This window comes from Scardinius erythrophthalmus (genome assembly GCF_964197995.2).
Source record: "Scardinius erythrophthalmus genome assembly, chromosome: 21".
NCBI classification, from domain to species: Eukaryota; Metazoa; Chordata; class Actinopteri; order Cypriniformes; family Leuciscidae; genus Scardinius; species Scardinius erythrophthalmus.
Window position 1 is genome coordinate 22,114,469 of NC_138241.1, and position 20,750 is coordinate 22,135,218.

General features: G+C 39.0%; 1 protein-coding gene across 10 annotated transcripts in view; it reads left to right on the plus strand.

Moving 5' to 3' along the window:
• kcnq5a (potassium voltage-gated channel, KQT-like subfamily, member 5a) overlaps positions 1–20,750 on the plus strand; it is a 143,361-nt gene that overhangs the window by 95,232 nt on the left and 27,379 nt on the right. For all 10 annotated transcript variants that reach the window (XM_081351277.1, XM_081351278.1, XM_081351280.1 and 7 more), the window contains exons 3-7: positions 9,787–9,877; positions 14,803–14,929; positions 16,623–16,798; positions 17,504–17,629; positions 18,764–18,874. In XM_081351277.1, coding sequence (XP_081207403.1) covers positions 9,787–9,877; positions 14,803–14,929; positions 16,623–16,798; positions 17,504–17,629; positions 18,764–18,874 — 631 coding nt within the window. The remainder of the gene's footprint in view (positions 1–9,786; positions 9,878–14,802; positions 14,930–16,622; positions 16,799–17,503; positions 17,630–18,763; positions 18,875–20,750) is intronic.

Genomic DNA, 20,750 nt, shown 5'->3' on the forward strand with positions numbered 1-20,750 from the left:
CATACAGCACCTTTAAGACTAGAAGAATGACTGCTGAAAACCCAAACTTTTGAACGGTAGCGTACATGGCGACACAAAATATAATAGCTGAAAGTAATAAAGGCAAAGACTTATCATATTACATTTATGCCTACAGCAACAACATGCAATAAGAAGGCACGATTTAGTAATGACCATCAAATAATGACCGTCATAATCTCAACGAATGGTTATTTAAATTAATGATTATAAATTATTTTTTTCTTTCTATTATTTAAATGATTAAGTGTTTCCATTCACTTCAGTGAACTTTAGTTGGATGCCTTTGGCTGGCTTGTTTTGTTAAGTAGTTGCTTAGTAAAAAAACAGCGTGTTTCATCTAACCGATCAGCCTTGTAAGATACTTGAGTAGATTGTATAAACATCAGGATTAGTTAATAGACTTTTGGCAGGGGAACATCCTGTCTGTTCCTGCTACCTGTCCTCCTTAAGACAAACTGCTGGAGGCGAAATGGGGCGGCACGGCGTAGCTCATCCCCATCCCCACACTCCTCCCCAGTGAAGTAAGGCTCGAAAAGAAACCCAACTTCTGTGGTGTCTGGGAGCCTGCAGTTACGATGGGGCTGTTTGAACTCCATGGGCTTACAGTACATTGTGTTCTATTTGTCTGTAAGGAAGAGATTAGGGAACTGTCTCCCTATGTAAAAGTGCTGGGGGGATTTGTAGTAGGGATTCCGCTGATATTTTTGGGATAATGTGTCCCAAAGCTCCTGAAAAAAAGACCTATACAAAGCTAAAGTAGTTTAGAATGTAGAATATAGAAATATTATATTGGATATTATAAAATATAAATATGATAAATAAGGTTATGAATAACTGATGGACTACTGAACTCCTATTTACACAGTCTGTAAATCAGATAGAGCACAGACCAAATGAATGTGATAATTTGACACGCCGTGTTCTTTTCTATTATGATCAGGTAGCCTTTCGATTTTAACAGAAGGTCACAAACCTGATTAAGCCTCTGTGTGTTGTAGCCATAGCATCATATTGATGCAGCAGTGGCATAATGTGATCAGCTTCAGGACCATGGATAGCGCCATGCTTGATCAGACTGAACCTCATGTTAAAAAGACCATCATTTCTCACCTTGCAGAGTTTCAGGTGTGTTCAGGGTTTATGTCTGTTATATCTAATAAAATAATAGCTGTATTCTGTTAATGGTGCCATATTTTGTTACTCCCTCAAATATTTTACTTTCTAAAGAACTGAAACATTTATTATTATTATTATTAATATTATGCAAAACAGATGATGCAATGTTAAGGATCTATATCATGTTATATCAAGCACTTTGATACTAAGGGTTGTACTCCCAATACTGAATATAGGAACAGATTTGCTGAAAAGTTTTGGAAGTCTTGCACCGAGCATTTATTTGATCAAAAATACAGTAAAAACGGTAATATTGTGGCAATGGAGTCACACTGCTGTAAAAAAAATGTTTTTGTATTTTTTTTACATTTTGTACAAGATGTGATTTTTGGTGTTCAAAGGTATGACAATGAATATCTGTTCTTCCCTTTGAAGTTGGATCCCTGCATTTCTCTTTGATACGCATATCAGTGGTTGTCCTCTTTTTAAAATACTTATATGCTTAGCAGTTGCTGGTGGAAGAACAGTAGATCAAAACATTTCATTTATGAGGCATGATTCACAATGGACGTACAGGAATTTTTTAAGTAGGCTAGTTTGTGTATTAGTTTATGTTGTTATGATGCCTCTCTGGAGGCCGTCATGCATATAACAGCATTAATAGGCCTACTTCTATCTCAAACCTTAGCAAGCTATTTTTAGGCTTCATCTTTGATCACTTCTGCACACTGCCACCTCAAATTTCTGTATAGTCTGTTTGCCAGCAGTTAACACAGTTAATTAAAAATCCCTAGTGCAATTTGAGAACAATTAAACTCCAACAAACTCCTCTTTTCCTGCCAACTGTAAGCATACGCCTGACTGGCCTGTGTTCTTTTTATAGTGCATTCATGGCTCCACTATGTTGATATTCCTCAATTATTCTGGCTTTGTTCTAAACCCCTAACCCAAGTTTTAAACGTCTACAGTTAATTCAGCCCAAACTGCTTACCAGAGTCCATTTAAACTGAACAAATTTCTATTCAAGGACATAAGATTGTTTTGAGAATCTCCCATTGAATTTGAACTGTTAGAATAGAAACTGAAGTGATGACATCTTCATTGTACTATTTGCTGAATTGCGATTGGTCTTCTGTCTTGCATCTGTTTGTTTACTGAATTTTGATTGGTCTTGAATGCTACAGTAATTGTAACAACTCTTCTGAGCAGCTGACAGAAAGTTGCAAACCCTGTTTTCTTCATGAAAAGCAAATCTAATTGCTCTCTAAATTACTTATAGCTTGTATGCTGGTGTGCACCAGGTGAAACTGTTCAGCACCAGGTTAAGTTGACAAAATTAATTTTAAGTGAATCATGTGGTTGCATATAACGCAGTAATTGCCAGTTTCGAGTAGCTGCCTCACTTGGGCTTTATTGCAAGTTTTTGTTCTTAAAAGTCCCCCTGTGGTGAAAATCAAGCTTTTAATGTTGTTTATATGTCTATGTGGTGTTTTTAATATGCTTTAAGACAAACCATGTGCAAATTCATAAGTCAGCACCATTGCTGGGTATTTTCTCCTTAAAACTGCAGTGTACCAAAGACAGTCTCAGAATTGCGGTTTGAAATCGCTGGGTTTTCTGACGTCACAAACTACCTTTTTAACCAATCACGTCAACGTGTGATCGTCAACGAGTGGACCTCTGAGCTGGTGTGAGTGAGTGGAGGCGGGGCTAATTTGCACATTCGTAGAACCACTTATACTAAATGAGAGAAGCGTGTAGAGTAACATTCAGGCTATTTATTTATTTATTAAGGAAAATATTATACAAGGAAAAAACTTTTAAATATGTAATTTTGGTGGTCAAAGATGAGTTTTGACTACATTTTTGACTACAGGGGTACTTTAAGACTGGCTTCACTGAACCTGGAACAGCAATGTGCAGTGTTAGATGACAGCCCTAATTACTCATGACAGGCCTGCGTTCAGCCAGCCAGAGGAATGCCTGGGAATCTAGCAGACCAAAAAAAACATCTTTAAATTGGCTCAATATTAACTCAAACATGTACACATATAATGGCTGATCATACAGTCAGCATCATGTTATCAAATAAGCACACACTCTTACACACAAACACATGGGGTGCAAGTAATACAAGCTTGTTCCCTTCTGTCTGATGCCGATCAGTCATCTCTCTCACTTTTACATGCTTTCTGGATTTTTGCATGGTGGAACCTACTGTTCCAGTTTTGGCAGTCAAACTTCTTGTGAAAAAGAAGTTGCTCTGTTGTGTTACTGTAGCGAATTCAGCCGTTCCCTTAATGTTTTGGGACAAATTCTAACATTCAGACCCCTATATATAACCTGTGGCTTTTATTATGTCAGGGCTGTGACATAATAAAACCCACCTCCTGATTGAGTGTTATGGCTGTCATTAACCATGGGGCTGTGTGAAGCTCTGGTCAGAGGTCTGAGTTGTGTTCTACAGTCTGTTCCAGCTGCAGTGGAAACAGCAGCCAGTGTCCAGACCTTCCTGTTCAGACGGAGGAGAACCATTAGAGACTCGAGCCAAATCAGAGCCAGATGTCCACAGGCTATTTGTACAAGCCATTCAATAATTCAGAGAACAGCCATTATAATTCAGGCTGTATTGTGTTGTGGACGCTGGATTACCCATGTTATATTTTATATTAATCCAATGGAAAATGAATTATCATTTTCATCTTGTCAGGAACGCAAAAGACTGACCTCTAAACCAGCCAACTCTCTGAATCACAGGAACATCTTAACATTTTCTTTTCTTTTCTTTTCTTTTCTTTTCTTTTCTTTTCTTTTCTTTTCTTTTCTTTTCTTTTCTTTTTCTTGTCTCTTCTCCACTCTTCTCTACTCCACTCTTCTCACTTCCTGCAAAATGTAGTTTCTGCTCATCTCATCCCATCTCACCTGATCTCATCTGTCTTATGAGATCCCCTAATTTATTCTCATCTCTTTTCTTACCTCATGTCATCTCCTCTACTTGTCTTGTCTCTTTGTTTTTTGTCTCTTTGTCTCATTAAAGGTTTTTCTTCACATAAGCTGATTTTGTGTGTTTGGTGTGGTAGACCACAACCCCGCCCTCTACCGTGTCATGTTTGGTCAGACGGTACACACTGCAGGTGGCCAGACTCATGGGGGAATTATTGAAATTCCAACTCTGAGCATGTCATCATTGTCTGCCTGAATGCTCCTCAAATCCCTCAGAACCTGCTTCAAAAACAACACAATCTCAGACAGTCTCACACACATGGGCAAACAGAAACAGGTGTCCAGCCCATTATATGCTACTGTACTATTTCCATCTTTATTATTTCTCCGTTGCATCGTAAAACAGCACTAAGACAGAACTGCAAGCTGACATTTGCATTCAGACACTCTGATGCACATTTACACGCAGAGACCGCTGAATTAGTAGGTGGTGCTGTGTTTTGTCTTGCCGATGGAAGAAAATCTCTGGGGTTCAGAGGTTTGAAAGCTCAGATGTCGGAGTCTGTGGGAGCCTGGCGCTGTGACCACACGGCTCTGAATGCTGAAAGACACATTGTCTGGCCTAAGCGTTTAGCAGAGCTCTGGTACCTGCAGCTGTTTGTTCAAAAAAGTCATTCCTTCCTGGTCTAATATTTTCATTTCCCCCCACATCTGAGTGCGAGAGATCCTTCAAATAGCTCTGGAAGATGTTTCTGGGTGCACGTATAGTGCAAAAAGTCTTGGATTTCTTTCATTGAACATTTTTATTTATGTTAACAAATTGTCTTGCTTCCATTAAAGCACAATGCTCTCAAATCATGCTGGATCACATGATACACAAACTTGTGGAGCTTGAGTGTTGCTGTTATTAAAGCAAAAATGGGTCAAACTAAATATTAAGAAATATTTGAAATTATGAAATGCATGTCAATTTTTCTATTCAACTTTTTACTCAAATTGTTATGGTGATAATATATTATGAATATGAAAATAAACACATTACACTATTGGTCTCATACTTTTCAAGCTGACTATGTTTTTGTGTTGTTGCTACTGTTTTGCATGTTTATTGGATTACAGTAATGACTGTAGCAGAAGCCCTTTTCTTAGGCTTATTGTGTGCGTGTGTACATTTGTCTGTATGCATGTTTAAATGCGATAAACATGTTCTAGTTGAGTAGCACGACACCAGTTTGAGTGTAATAGTTGTGGTCTGCTGTACCACCAGGATATGGAAAGCGCTATATCCTGCAATGACTCATAAACTCTGTCACGATTCAGTCTTTGGGGATTGTAATACTATGAAGTATTATGAGATTCACAGAAGCCCTCACACTAACTGAAAGAGTCTGGCCAGTGTGGGTGTGCATGTGTTAGCCAAGCACTAAAAGGGTGAGGAGTAGGTCAGACAGACTGTCTCACAGACAAAAAGAGAAAGAAAGACAGAAGAACATGTAGGTGCTGTCAGCAGGACTTTGATAACAGCTGTTAACACAGTTACAGACAAATGCCACAATGTGTTTGTTATTGATCACAGACATAGAGACACAGATCCCGAATAAACACCTCTCAAACTCTCTTTTATCCCTAGTGAAAAATAAATATTCCACAATGTATTTGAAATACATTTATTTTATGCTAAGTATTCTACAAATACATTTACATCTAGAAATACCCTGCAATTTTACTTTTGGTATACTAAATTGATATACTTAGTCTGTTAAATTGGAACAACTAATTTTGTACTTAATGCACTTCATTTATCTGGAAGTAGTGCTGAGGTTCAACTAAAGATATACTTGAGTATATTTGATTGTGCTAAAGTGGAACTATTGCAAGTATACTTTAGGTACATTTTAAATGTCTTGCATTTAAAGACATATTATACAGTGATCATACTATCCTTACTAATAGTGATATTAAAACACATTTTAGGCTTAATATTAAGAAATGTGCAGAGTGCAAGAAGAACTACAAATAAAGTTTAATTATACTATTTATTTATGTCATTAAGTCTCAAGTGAAATGTCAGTAAATAAGGATTTTACCTCTGATTTTGAGAGAGTATGATGCTCAATTCAGGCCTTTCAGTGGTTATGCTGCTGCATTAAAAATTATAGAGTGATCATTCAAAAATTTAGGGAAATACACTGCTGAGAATTTTGTATATATATATATATATATATATATACAGTGAGGAAAATAAGTATTTGAACACCCTGCTATTTTGCAAGTTCTCCCACTTAGAAATCATGGAGGGGTCTGAAATTGTCATCGTAGGTGCATGTCCACTGTGAGAGACATAATCTAAAAAAAAAAATCTAGAAATCACAATGTATGATTTTTTAACTATTTATTTGTATGATACAGCTGCAAATAAGTATTTGAACACCTGAGAAAATCAATGTTAATATTTGGTACAGTAGCCTTTGTTTGCAATTAGAGAGTTCAAACGTCTCCTGTAGTTTTTCACCAGGTTTGCACACACTGCAGGAGGGATTTTGGCCCACTCCTCCACACAGATCTTCTCTAGATCAGTCAGGTTTCTGGGCTGTCGCTGAGAAACATGGAGTTTGAGCTCCCTCCAAAGATTCTCTATTGGGTTTAGGTCTGGAGACTGGCTAGGCCACGCCAGAACCTTGATATACTTCTTACAGAGCCACTCCTTGGTTATCCTGGCTGTGTGCTTCGGGCCATTGTCATGTTGGAAGACCCAGCCTCGACCCATCTTCAATGCTCTAACTGAGGGAAGGAGGTTGTTCCCCAAAATCTCGCAATACATGGCCCCGGTCATCCTCTCCTTAATAGAGTGCAGTCGCCCTGTCCCATGTGCAGAAAAACACCCCCAAAGCATGATGCTACCACCCCCATGCTTCACAGTAGGGATGGTGTTCTTGGGATGGTACTCATCATTCTTCTTCCTCCAAACACGTTTAGTGGAATTATGACCAAAAAGTTCTATTTTGGTCTCATCTGACCACATGACTTTCTCCCATGACTCCTCTGGATCATCCAAATGGTCATTGGCAAACTTAAGACGGGCCTTGACATGTGCTGGTTTAAGCAGGGGAACCTTCCGTGCCATGCATGATTTCAAACCATGACGTCTTAGTGTATTACCAACAGTAACCTTGGAAATGGTGGTCCCAGCTCTTTTCAGGTCATTGACCAGCTCCTCCTGTGTAGTTCTGGGCTGATTTCTCACCTTTCTTAGGATCATTGAGACCCCACGAGGTGAGATCTTGCATGGAGCCCCAGTCCGAGGGAGATTGACAGTCATGTTTAGCTTCTTCCATTTTCTAAGGATTGCTCCAACAGTGGACCTTTTTTCACCAAGCTGCTTGGCAATTTCCCCGTAGCCCTTTCCAGCCTTGTGGAGGTGTACAATTTTGTCTCTAGTGTCTTTTGACAGCTCTTTGGTCTTGGCCATGTTAGTAGTTGGATTCTTACTGATTGTATGGGGTGGACAGGTGTCTTTATGCAGCTAACGACCTCAAACAGGTGCATCTAATTTAGGATAATAAATGGAGTGGAGGTGGACATTTTAAAGGCAGACTAACAGGTCTTTGAGGGTCAGAATTCTAGCTGATAGACAGGTGTTCAAATACTTATTTGCAGCTGTATCATACAAATAAATAGTTAAAAAATCATATATTGAGATTTCTGGATTTTTTGTTTTTAGATTATGTCTCTCACAGTGGACATGCACCTACGATGACAATTTCAGACCCCTCCTTGATTTCCAAGCGGGAGAACTTGCAAAATAGCAGGGTGTTCAAATACTTATTTTCCTCACTGTATATAAAAGCATTACAAATTTAAAAAAAGGTAAATATAGTTTCAGCATTGCACAAACTTATGCCTAAACGAAAAAATTTTATCGTTTCATTACAGTTTATTATGTTTTTATTACAGTAGTTTGCACATTTTGTGCTGTCGTCCCTGACTGAATGATTGCAGGCATTCTCTTTGTGTAATGTTGGGATGAAGCAAACTTCAACTAGTTTTATACAATGATTGCACTTTTTTGTGTTCTTCCTTTGTACCATGCAATGCTTTAAAATGTTATATTTTATTAATTGTTATCATTTGTTGAATGCAATAACTGAAATAAACCTGTATAAAATGTATCTGTGGACTAATACATTTATATATATATATATATATATATATATATATATATATATATATATATATATATATATATATATATATATATATATATATATATCCTGGTTTGATTGTTCTTAAATTCTTGTTCATTTTGTAAATATAAGCCAAATAACTTAAAATAAGACCTGAACATGTTGCTTTAATGCATAACAAGTAACAACATCTGAAATTGTGTATCTAAAACGTATATCTGGTGGTTTAAAACGTGTTTATTTCATGGATCTCGATGAGTTGAATTTTCGAATATGTTGGCCTGGGCAATTTTCCTTTTTGTTTTATGTATTATTATTCAGTGCACTGCCATCTGTATTTGTTCAGTAGCTTTTAGTTTCATAGTTTTTGTAGCGAGACAGGTTTGTTTACGGTCTGACAAATACGTAAATGGGCCACATATGTTTTTCTAGCTGGGGATACTTTGTGTTACATCATCGCCCCCTTTATAGTTGCTCCAGAAGCCCCCTTTTAAGTGCTCCTCTGGTGCCTACCCTGCATGCAGCAGACCTACTGGAGTATGTTGCATTATATAAAATGTTATTTACTGAAAGACTATGAATACAGAGAGCAAATATAGCAAAAGGCTTCACGTTGAAACTTTTAAATCTACTATTGTGCTATTCGGCACCACATTCCTTATGTTCAAATTGACAATTAACAGTTAATGTTGGTATACAGTATAGCTGCTAAGAAGCTGCTTTCACTAAAACAGGCCTAAGGTTCAGTGAGAGGGTGGAAAATTGTATTGGAAATAATAATTTACAAACTTATAGAATATGGTCCCTTTCAAATAAGAGGAAGGTGGAGATGAAAGGTGAAATACAGAAGACAGTGTTGGATGTGTAAAAAAAAAAAAAGGCTCCCAGACACATTGTATTTACAGGAAACATAAGAACAGCATTCGCTGGAAGACATGGTGATGTCTGCTAGTTCACTCAGACAGCACATAACCGCATACGGCTGCACGTCTCACACAGCTGCATGCTTCTGAAGATGAAGAGTCCATCTCTGTTCTCAACCACCTCAGGCCAATGTTCTTAATAGCCTGTTTATACAGGGTGAGAACAAAAGAGAGAGAAAGGAAACAGGGCAGATAGAGAGGTAGCAGGAGAAAGTGTATTGTACTGTATGTTCCTGTAAATAGCTCTCAGACAATAGCAGAGAGTCAGAGGGTGTGCGATGTGACATACTAGTTATACAAGACACACATCCATCATTAGCAAAACTCTGCACCTTCAATGATGCTGAAAGTGATGATTTGTATGCGCACAATGTCATCAGGTCTGTAGAAAAGCACCACCGGATTTGTTTACGATCTAATGCCACTCTGAAAGCTCTCAGATTCTGTAATGTTCTTTAATGGGGTCCATCTTGAGGATTTGTTAAGGTGCTTTCACTCCAGAACAGTGAAACCTTTAGTTTCAGCTCGCAGTTGCTCAGGTGAAGTCACACAGAACAGGATACAGTTACTAATGTTTTTCCTCTTTTGTTCACTGGCAGGTTCACTTTGGTGTTTGGCTGTCTGGTTCTCTCTGTGTTCTCCACCATCCCTACTCATATGGACCTCTCCAATCACTGTCTCCTTATACTGGTGAGATGCACACAAACCTACTGTACTGCAGTGGCGGCTGGTGAAAAATATCTTAGGTGGGGCTGTGTCATATTCAAACCATGGGAGTAGGCTATTAGGCCTACTTTCTGCCCTTGGTATGTGTATTGTGTTTGATGTTTATTTTGTTCTATTCCTTAACCCACTCCCAGTGGTTCTCAAACTTTTTAGAGTTGTACCCCAAGAGGCTTAATGTCCTTCTGCGTACCCACACTCGTCACACCAAGGGACAATATTTGCCCCCTTAAATCGATTTTTTCAAGTGCATTTTTACCTTTACACATACCTTTATAAAATAAATAATGCTTTAAAAAAAAAGTTAAATAGATAAATATGCAATGATGGTAAAAACGAAGTGATGCTTTTAAATATTAAATTAAAACCGCCAGTAGGTGGTGAGTCATCGAGTCATTCAGAAATGAAGCAAGTGGTAGTATTTATGAATTAATCATTGAATCATTGACTCTAATGATTCGTTCAAAGTCGCAGATTCGTTCTCAAACACTGCTGTGTGCTGCAGTTCTGCTGTGGCTTTGGAGCTATTATTTTATTGTAAAAATAATGACAACTGTGTTGAAAATGAACATCACTTAATATTAATATTTCGTTTGTTGAACTGTTGTATAAAATCAATGTGACATTTGCAATCGCTAACGCACATGGTCGAGAATGGCAATATAGCGCGATTTGCCGAGGCAGCAATCTGCACGAGACCTGTCATATAGCAGCCCACTACACGCTGCTTAAATGCAGACAGTTTTGACCGCAAAAGATGAGGTAATTTGATCGGATGTCATGTATTTACAGCATTTAACCTGAGAGAAATGCATGCTCAGTTTAAATCGTATTTTAAGATGAGGTAGTATTAAAGGAACGGCAAAATTCAGCATTTTGTTCCCGCACCACCTTCTGTCACCTCACGGTTTGAGAACCACCACAAACCCAGTTTGAGAACCACTGCCTTTACATATCTTTGTAAAGCGAATAATAATAATATTACAAATAATTATTAGTATTAACACAAACTGCACGATACCAGTGCTCTGTCAAAAAGTCAGTAATTATTTAATGCCATATTACAAGGCTGAGGCATTCTTACACAAAAAAAACAAAACAAATTGCACAAACTTTCCATTTGCATTTGAAATTTAATTAAAACAGTAGTTACTTTCTCAGACAGGTCCCTCGCTCCGGTAACTGTCCATGCTGGATCTATCGCTGTTGTTTTAAAAAGTAATCACGGAAAGCAAAACAAGGCATTAGCATGACGCATCCAGCTAGCTAGCCCGATAGACAGCTGTCTGATAGAGATGGGCGTGCCTCGGCTCGGGCTCGCGCAGCTTTGGGCGCTAAACAGAAGCGCCCATAGCTGACTAGATTTGAGCTCGCTGATTGGCTACAGTTTATGTCAAACATGTCAAACTTAAATCAGCAATTGGCTAAACTGATCCACAGACCCGCCTCTCTGGGGCGCCTCTCTCCAGCGCCCCAGAGCTGATCGACGTGCACGCAGGTGGAGGAGACGTGTTGAAAAAGCAGATATTTTGAATTTCTATTATATTTTTCACATATACTGGGTGTATTTAATATCTCAAACACACAAATACTGACAATTTGTATGTATGATTTATGTATATATTTACTTATTTATTTAATGAGTGTGGCTCATAAACTGTGGTCTGGCTCATGGGGGGGCGGCGCCCTAGCGCCCTCTATTGGCCAGCCGCCCCTGCTGTACTGTATGCACAGCCAAAGTACACACCTGAAACACTCAACATGAATGGCTGTTTAACCATTTATTTCTGTAATGATGCATTTCAGAGTAAAACATGATTAAATGCAAAAAAAGGAGTTGATTTTATGGGAAAAAAAGTTTGCTTTAACTGTTGCTACATAGCTTTGGCTATTTGTTAAGATTATCCTACATGGCCATATGTCAGCAGGGACTAAAATTCATAAGTGTGAGGTCAGTACAATTTTATTTTTTGGAAGAAATGAATAGGCCTACTTTTAATCCGCAGGGACATATTCAATTGGTCCAAAATGACAGTAAAAACTTTTACATTGTTTCAAATGATTTTAATTTGAAATAAAAGCTGTTTATTTGACCTTTAATTTAAATTTTTTGGAAAAAGTATTCTGGTTTCCCAAAAATGTTAAGCAGCACATTTCAGCAGTTTTAAACATTAATAATAAGACCAGTTTCTTGAGCACCAAACATAATGTCTGCATAATGTCTTTTCATGGCTTTGTCATCACAGAAAAAAAAAAAAAAAAAAACATTTTAATATATATTCAAATAGAAAGTATAGTGTAAATAATCGTTCTAATTCTATGAGAATAGGGGAGTCCACTTACTACAACTATAATGATAACTTTACAGAGGAAAACTATAGTGTTGGGATCACTACTATCAAAACAAGGTGTCAAATGTCTTGCTCTAATTTGGTGTTCCAAGATCCCTTTAAAAACTTTGTTCAGGACCTCACCTTAAAAGACGATAACTCGGATTAGTTTCATCATTTCACTGAGATGTTTTGCTGGCTGATGGGATCCTCTCAGGTGACAACAGAAAGCAGCATGGTGCTTTCAGTGATTGAGCACCTCCGTCCCATTGGACTCTTGGTGGAGTTGGGCCAAGGTGTTCCTGTTTCAGTTAAAGAGTCTGTATTGAGAGACATTCATAGACTCTGAGCTGACCTGAAATGAAAGCAGGAGAGGATGGCGTGTACCCCACTGGTGGGAAAGCAGGACCTACACAGCCTCCGTATCAGATAGTACTCAGAATAAACAAACAGTGTTGTGTGAAGCCGTGGGAAGCTCAGCCTGCTGTCACAGTGGATCATGACAGGACAGTTTAAAGCCTATCCCAGGCCTCTTGCCCCTTAGAGATGGGGCAAACTTGAAATATGGCCTGTGAAAAGGTTCATTCATCAACAGCTGCAAAGAGTACTTGATATTTAGACATAAACATTATGAATATTCGAGATGCAAAGTACTGTATATCTAGCACTGATTCTTGAGAAGAACTAAAACAAAAGAAAATTAGATCCATCAGAGAAGATTCTTTACACCTAGTTTAATTTGGTTTTCTCTTTGGGATGTTAAAATTATGAACCACTAACCCCAAAACTAAATTCTAAATTCAGGATTTTATGTAGATCTATATATATATATATAGATCTACATAAAATCCTGAATTTAGAATTTAGTAAATTCATATATATATATATATATATATATATATATATATATAAACATATTAACAATGTTAACAATATAACAATGCTGGTAATAATTGATAGTAACCAGTCAGATTCCAAAAATGAAATACTTGTAATTATTTTTGTCATTTTTTATTTTTTATTACATGATTACTTAATATTCACACAAATTGCAGTAAATAATTCAGAATTAATTGATTTTCCCTAATTCTTCTTTATCTTTTAAATTGTCCTTTTATCAAAAGTTTTGTGGAATTGCACACACAGACTGACCACTACCCAGGCGAAAAATTGAGAGGCTGCACAGTTATATATGAAGAGTTCAGATGCAAAAGCCTCTAAGTGCCATCTGAAATTTTCTTCTTGAATTATCATTTTTATCAAGCTCGTATATTTAAGTTAAATAATTTCACTTACATGACAATGCAAATGACTTATTAATTGTCATTTAAGTTAAATTACTGAACTTAAATATATGAGCTTGATAAAAATGATCATTCAGAATTTCAGATGGCACTTAGAGGCTTTTGCATCTGAACTCTTCATATATATAAACCCTGATGTAATGTAATGTTTAGTGCACTTCATGTTGTTGATAATAAAAAATGGAATGGAAAATTGAATTTTTCTTACAAGATAATACTATTTAAATCAATGTTATAAACCAGTTAGGTTGAAAGTAATCTAAAAGTAATCAAAAAGTAATCAGATTATATTTCCTGTAAAATGTATATTTCCAACTACAATTTGAATCATGTAATTTGTATTCAGTAATGGACTACAGTTTAGTAGTTAAAGAAACTACTAAATACAGTATACATATTTTTTAAGGTTAGTATTTTTCAACCCCATTTGATATTTATGAAAACATTTTAAAAATAAATCAGGCACTAACAAAGCCAGACTTCATCTTCCAAGCTTGACTGCATTATTTATTTGTTTGTTTGTTACTTTTTGTTTGTTTATTTTTTGTTTATTTTTTTGTTTTGTTCGCTTGCTTGCTTTGTTTCCCAGTACTCAAGAATCAGTGCCAGGTGTTCCAAAAGCTTGTGAGTTTCAACTTTTCACCCGATTGTATGCGCATTTAGCATCAGTGAGCACTGCAGTGTAATGTAAGTGCGTGGTGTTTCTGTATGAGTGGTGCAGTGTTATAAACTCTATGCAGACAGATGTTTTAATCAGGTGAAACCCTCTGTGAACTCAACTGGGGTTTATCTAACAGTGCAATTAGCAGGCACCAGGAATGTGCCAATGATGGATTAGCTGAGAGGTTAATTATGTTACAGTAGCTAGACTCCTGTGGTGAACCAGGTTGTATATGGTCCTGGTAAACCCTACGTTATGGGGACAAAATGTCCTCACAAAGTTAGCAATATCCGAAATCCTTGTCCTTGTGGGGACATTTTTTGATCCCCATGAAGTAAAGAGCTTATAAATCATACATAGTGATGTTTTTTGAAAATGTAAAAATGCAGAAAGTTTTCTGTGATGGGTAGGTTTAGGGGTAGGGGATAGAAGGTATAAAAATCATTATGTCTATGGAATGTCCCCATAGCATATATACAATAAGCATATTCTGTACTTATTTTTTGTGAGATAGTTTTAATCCATTGCCAAATTGTATTAATTGTATCCATTAAGTGGTGCATCTGATGTCATGAAAGGTCTTTTTCTGATTTGCAGGAGTTTGTGATGATTGTTGTATTCGGTCTGGAGTACATCATTCGCATCTGGTCAGCTGGATGCTGCTGTCGTTACAGGGGATGGCAAGGACGACTGCGCTTTGCTAGAAAACCATTCTGTGTCATTGGTAAGATAAAAAACGTGTTCTGTGAGTGTGCTCTCCACCCGTGTATGTGTGTTTGTAGAGGGTGATGGATCTGCTGTATTGGTGTGGATGTTGGCGGATGCTCGATAGGCTAATGATAACATCTCTGCCCAGAATTGATGACTTACTCAAACATACATAATGACTGAAAGAGTTATTTTTTAATTCCCTCTTAAAGGAAAACGAGCAATAACTACCAATGAAGGATTACAGGCAATAAGTAAACAGTGCTATTTATATTTATTACACAAGTGGGGTATATGTGGTATTGTGTTGTATGAGGGTAATTTAGGCTCCTGTGTGAATATGTCAAGAGTCGTGTGGCACACAATGAACCTCATCTCCATTCATTAAGAGACAGAGTCCCATCAGAACCCCATCAGCACTCTGACTAACTCTGAATTATGAAACAGAAAGAAAAAGGAAACAATTTCCCCTCTCTGTCTTCTAATGTCCCATTAGAAATTGTGTAAAGTTCTTTGCATATTATATACACCGACAGACTCTTAATGAAGCTCACTGACTTTATGTGATAATTAACCACATCCTCTGTTGTTTGTTCTCTTTGCACACTAATATAAACATATTCATCTTCAACTTCATGCAGCACTTTTTCATGGCAACACAGCAACTATTAAAACATTTCAGTGATTAAAAAAATAAATAGGTTTAAACAACTAATTAATTGAGAAACATTCTGGCAGTGACCTGATTTACCTAACTTTTTTTTGTTGTTGGGGTGTACTAGAATATGCTTTCATGCTTGATTGTTAAAAACTGTGTTTTTGTTTTTGGGGTGTACTAGAATATGCTTTCACGCTTGATTGTTAAAAACTGACTCAAACGCACCATGTAGTTCCTGTTTCGATGAAGCCCCTCCTTCCGAAACTCGAAATGTGCTGTGATTGGTTAGCTGGCCCAGTGTGTTGTGATTTCCCGAACACGCGCTAAGCTTTGCCAATGTCACGCCCCTTACCATAACCCCCCAATTTCAAAACAATTCAAGCCTGATTCAGATGACCATGATTATGATTTTCGTAGTTTCTCTATTGGCCATGATTTTTTTTATTTCTATATTTTAGAATGGCTTTTGTTCACAAGGACCCTAAACAGCTGCTTTCATTCCCATCTGTTTGTGTTCCTCAATGTTCCATTTTCACCATGTAGCAACCTTCAAACATTGTGAGATTCAAATTTCAAATAACAGACTTTTAGGAGGCCACTTTCAGAATGTGTGACACAAGAACAATCTTATTTCAAACCTCAAGTGTAACATTCAGAAGGAAAATATGACGGAGGTGATTTGAGTAAAGAACAATATTATCCCTAACCCTGGTTAATCTAGAGAGGTTTTTCAGAGTGCAGCGGAGCATTAGATTTGCTGTTCTGTTAGGCTGTGGCTTCCCTGCTCTCTCTTGGCCCCACTCAGGGAAAACAACATAACAGACAAGTGAAACAGCCTAATTTTTGTAATATCTCTGTCCCTGATATCTGAGTGCTACTGAGAAATACAGCAAGCTGAGTTTATAGGTAAAAGGGCTTTTGTGCTTTTGAAATGGGTGGTGGGTGGTCTTAGTCCTTGTGCAATTATCAATATATTTATATTGTTCTATAGGTGTAAGCTTGTACAAATTATCACTGAATCTTTTCTCTCTCTCTCTTTTTTGTGTTTCAGACATTATTGTGCTCATTGCATCCATTGCAGTGGTTTCAGCTGGTAGCCAGGGCAATATTTTTGCCACGTCTGCACTTCGCAGTCTGCGTTTTTTGCAGATCCTGCGCATGGTGCGTATGGACAGGCGAGGCGGTACCTGGAAACTGCTTGGATCTGTAGTCTACGCTCACAGCAAGGTATACTGAATATTATTTGATGGCAAAAATTAGTAAATGAGCTCAGGTCATGACATTGCGTGTGAGTTTTCATGTCGAGGCAGACATGTGACCCCACAATCAACCTTTCTTTCCAGCACTGCTTGGACTGAAACTCCATCCACTGGCTGCAGCCAAACCACAAGCTTCCTCAGTCCTCAGTTACCCGCCATTTAGTGGAGAGATTAGGGGTCCCCGCAATGAATCATTATGGTCGATATAATAGCAGAGTTACTTATTTCTATCTCCTCTCAGGCTTAAGCGTTTACATTTTCCTGACATCTCTGATCAAACCAAAAAAACTAAACAAAACAAAAAACATCTTAAACCAACCTGGTTTGCTTGTCTTTGCTAATTCAGCCTGGATTAAACTGGTCCTCCTGCCTGTTTTTTAGCTGATTTGTTAACTTGTTACTGTATAACACATGTTTTTCCAGCCTGGCCATGCTGGTTTTATCTGGTTTAAACTGGTCTCCCATTCTGATGCTCATCTGATTTAGCTGATCCTTTAACTTGAACAGATCGCAACCTCTTTAAAACCAGAAATGTTTAAAAACTAATTGAATTGAAGGTTAACAATTATGTTTCTGCAGGAAATATTCATATTTATAGATATGTCTATAAAAAAAAATATTTGTAGATATGTCTCTATTTGTTGGATGTTTAATATTGTGATATTTGTTTCAGGAACTTGTGACCGCCTGGTACATTGGCTTCTTGGTGCTGATCTTTTCTTCATTCTTGGTCTACTTGGTAGAGAAAGAATTTAACAAACAGTTTGCCACCTACGCCGATGCTCTTTGGTGGGGTACAGTAAGTCTACCTTAAATGCCTTAATGTCATCCTTTAGCTCTTCCTCAACCGTATTTGTGCAAATTTTCCTTGAAGTGGACACAAAACCCCCTTTTTCATATCTATATAATACCTATATAGAATCCATCCTCACAGTGTGGTTTTAGGATGCTCCTTTATTTGCATTGACAGTGTCTCACTGTATTTTATGCATTAATCAATAAATGAGTTACAACCATTGGCCGTGACAGGGTTTAGTTGTTGTGGTACACACAGCAGGACTGGTCATGGTTCCTCACCAGCTGACTTAACAAATCAATGCATGTAATTTCCTGCTCCTACCAAGCACAAATGGAGCTGTTTCAAAGAGTTGTGAGGTCAGTTGAGGGTATAGTCTTCTGCTGTAGAGCTCAGATGCAGAGACAAACCAGCAGTGGGCCAATATTAAGCTGCCACACAGTATTTACACTGGGTTGAGCCCAAGCCAGCATCTGGAGCTGACAGGCAGGCTTCCGAGGAGGAAAACAGGAGAACGGGAGTCTGGCTTTGTGTGTGAGCTCCCTCACTCCTACTCTTTGCCTCAATGTGCTGTGAAAGGCCGCAGTGCTCTTTGCATTTGACAAATCACTCACTTTTACTGGATGTGTTGAATTTGCTTTGGCTGGGCCTTTGTTTAAGTATCCCCTGCCTGCAAAAATCCAAAGCGCTCACTTATGAGTGTGGAAAGGAGTGCGAGATGTTAGACTGATCTTTTTTTATGACAAGCCACCAAAGTATTTCTATTGCTGAAAGATGGATCTAATACCATGCGTCTGTGTGGCCGTAACTTTAGAATACAGCTTGGTTTAGCTTTGGTGTTTATGGCTGTTTAGTATGGCATAACAGACAGAATTTAGAGCATGTTTGGTGGCCTTTGATTTTCCAATGCAACTTGGTCAGGATTCGATCTATGTTTGGTCATTATGTAGATAGAGTCAGAGTGTGAGAGGTTACTACATCTCCTCATACATGGGTGAAGGTGATATGTGGAGTGTTAAAAGTACACTGTAGTCCTGCAACCAGACGTATATTTCAATGCTGTCTGCCTGTGGGAAGTCAAAATGTTATGCTTAGCGATATGACCCTAGACTTTTGAACACAATTTTTTTTCTTCAGATCACGCTCACCACCATTGGATATGGGGATAAGACTCCACAGACTTGGACTGGACGGCTTCTATCTGCAGGTTTTGCTTTGCTGGGCATCTCCTTCTTCGCCTTGCCAGCTGTGAGTAACCCATAAACACCTCGGTTACAGCTGTAACCTCGGTTCCCTGAAGAGGGAACGAGAAGCTGCGTTGATTGACGCTAAGGGAACACTTTGTGTGATGACGTCTTGAAGCACGTTTAAAATCAGTCCAATGGTGTGACGGAACATCAGAGGTGGGTGACGTCATGAACCAGGAAACTATAAAGCCTGCCCAAAATGCTAGCTTCGTAAAAGCCTGAAGTAGTCGCTGACAGGCACGTAGGAGAAATGGCAAGGTGACGCAGCGTCTCGTTCCCTCTTCAGGGAACCGAGGTTACAGTCGTAACCGAGGCATTCCCTTTCAAGGGAACTCGCGCTGCGTCGATTGACTAAGGGAACATCTATACCAACGCCACCATAGTGACAAGTGTCTGTCCAGTGTGAAATCGCGAGGAGCAGCACTAGTATGAGAGCACCTGGGACCCTGTTGTAGAGTCAAAGTTCAAAGAATAGAACCTTACAAATGTGTGCGGTGAGGACCAACTTGCCACATCACAAACATCTTGGAGAGCAACTCCTGTTATAAAGGCCTTGGAGGCCACCATACTCCAAGTAGAATGGGAATGGACAGCTATAGGTGAAGGCTGACTGACCGATTCATAAGCAAGTGAGATAGCCTCAACCATCCAATTGCTCATTCTCTGCTTAGATGCAGGGGACCCTTTGTTAGGGGGCCCAAAACATACGAACAACTGTTCTGGTTTACGCCACAGGGCAGCTTTGTGGATATAGGCATCTTGCGCCCTGACTGGGCATAGCAAATTATTATTTCGGACCTTTGGAACATAACCTGGTCTAGGATGAATGAGCGCTTTAACCATGCCAGGTGCAAATTCCAAACACAAGGGTGCAACCGACAGTGCTTGCAAATCTCCTGTCCTTTTAAGAGACTTGATAGTGAGGAGGAACAAAGCTTTTAGGGTCAGGAACTTAGCCGGAACCTCCTCCAGTGGCTCGAAGGGAGCCAGGGAAAGGCCTTGAAGGACAATGGCCAGATCCCATGTCGGCACCCTGGTACGAGCTGCAGGCCTCAGCTTCAGAGTACCACAGAGGAAATGAGATACCAACGGATCTTTACCTAAAGACATTCCACCCAAAGAATGTGGTAAGCACCTATGGCCGCCACATAAACCTTCATAGTGGACAGAGATAGACCTGCAGTGAACCGCTCCTGCAGGAACTCCAGCACTGTACCAACCTGGCAGTTAACTGGGTCAAACTGATGGTCATTACACCATGAAGTGAAAACTCTCAACTTCAAGGCATAAAGTTTCCTCGTGGAGGGAGCTTTGGAATGTAGAATGGTCTCTACAACCTCATTTGAGAAACCTGTCCCTATAAGCTGGGCCTCCTCAGAGGTTCCACAGTTCTAGACAGGGGTGAACAATCAAGCCCCCTGCTTGGGATAGAAGGTGGAGGCCCATCGAGGAGAGACACAGACACTAGATCGGGGAACCATACTCGGCCCGGCCACCGCAGGGCTATAAGATGTTGGCAAACCTTTTCCCTGCAAACTCTTTCCAGAACTCCTGGGAGCAGAGCGATTGGGGGAAATGCATACAAATGTAACCTCGGCCATGTTTGTACCATAGCATCCAGTCCGAGAGGAGCTGGATGCGTGAGGGAGAACCAAAGTGGACAGTGAGACGTCTCTCGAGACGCAAACAGATCCACTTGTGCCTGGCCAAACACCCTCCATATCTGCTCCACCACCTCTGGGTTGAGCCTCCATTCCCCGGGCCTCAGCTCCTGTCTCGACAGGATGTCTGCTCCTATATTCTGGGCCCCAGGGATGTAAACCGCTCTGAGTGACAGTAGCTTCCCCTGGGAGCAAAGGAGGATTTGGTGCGTCAGT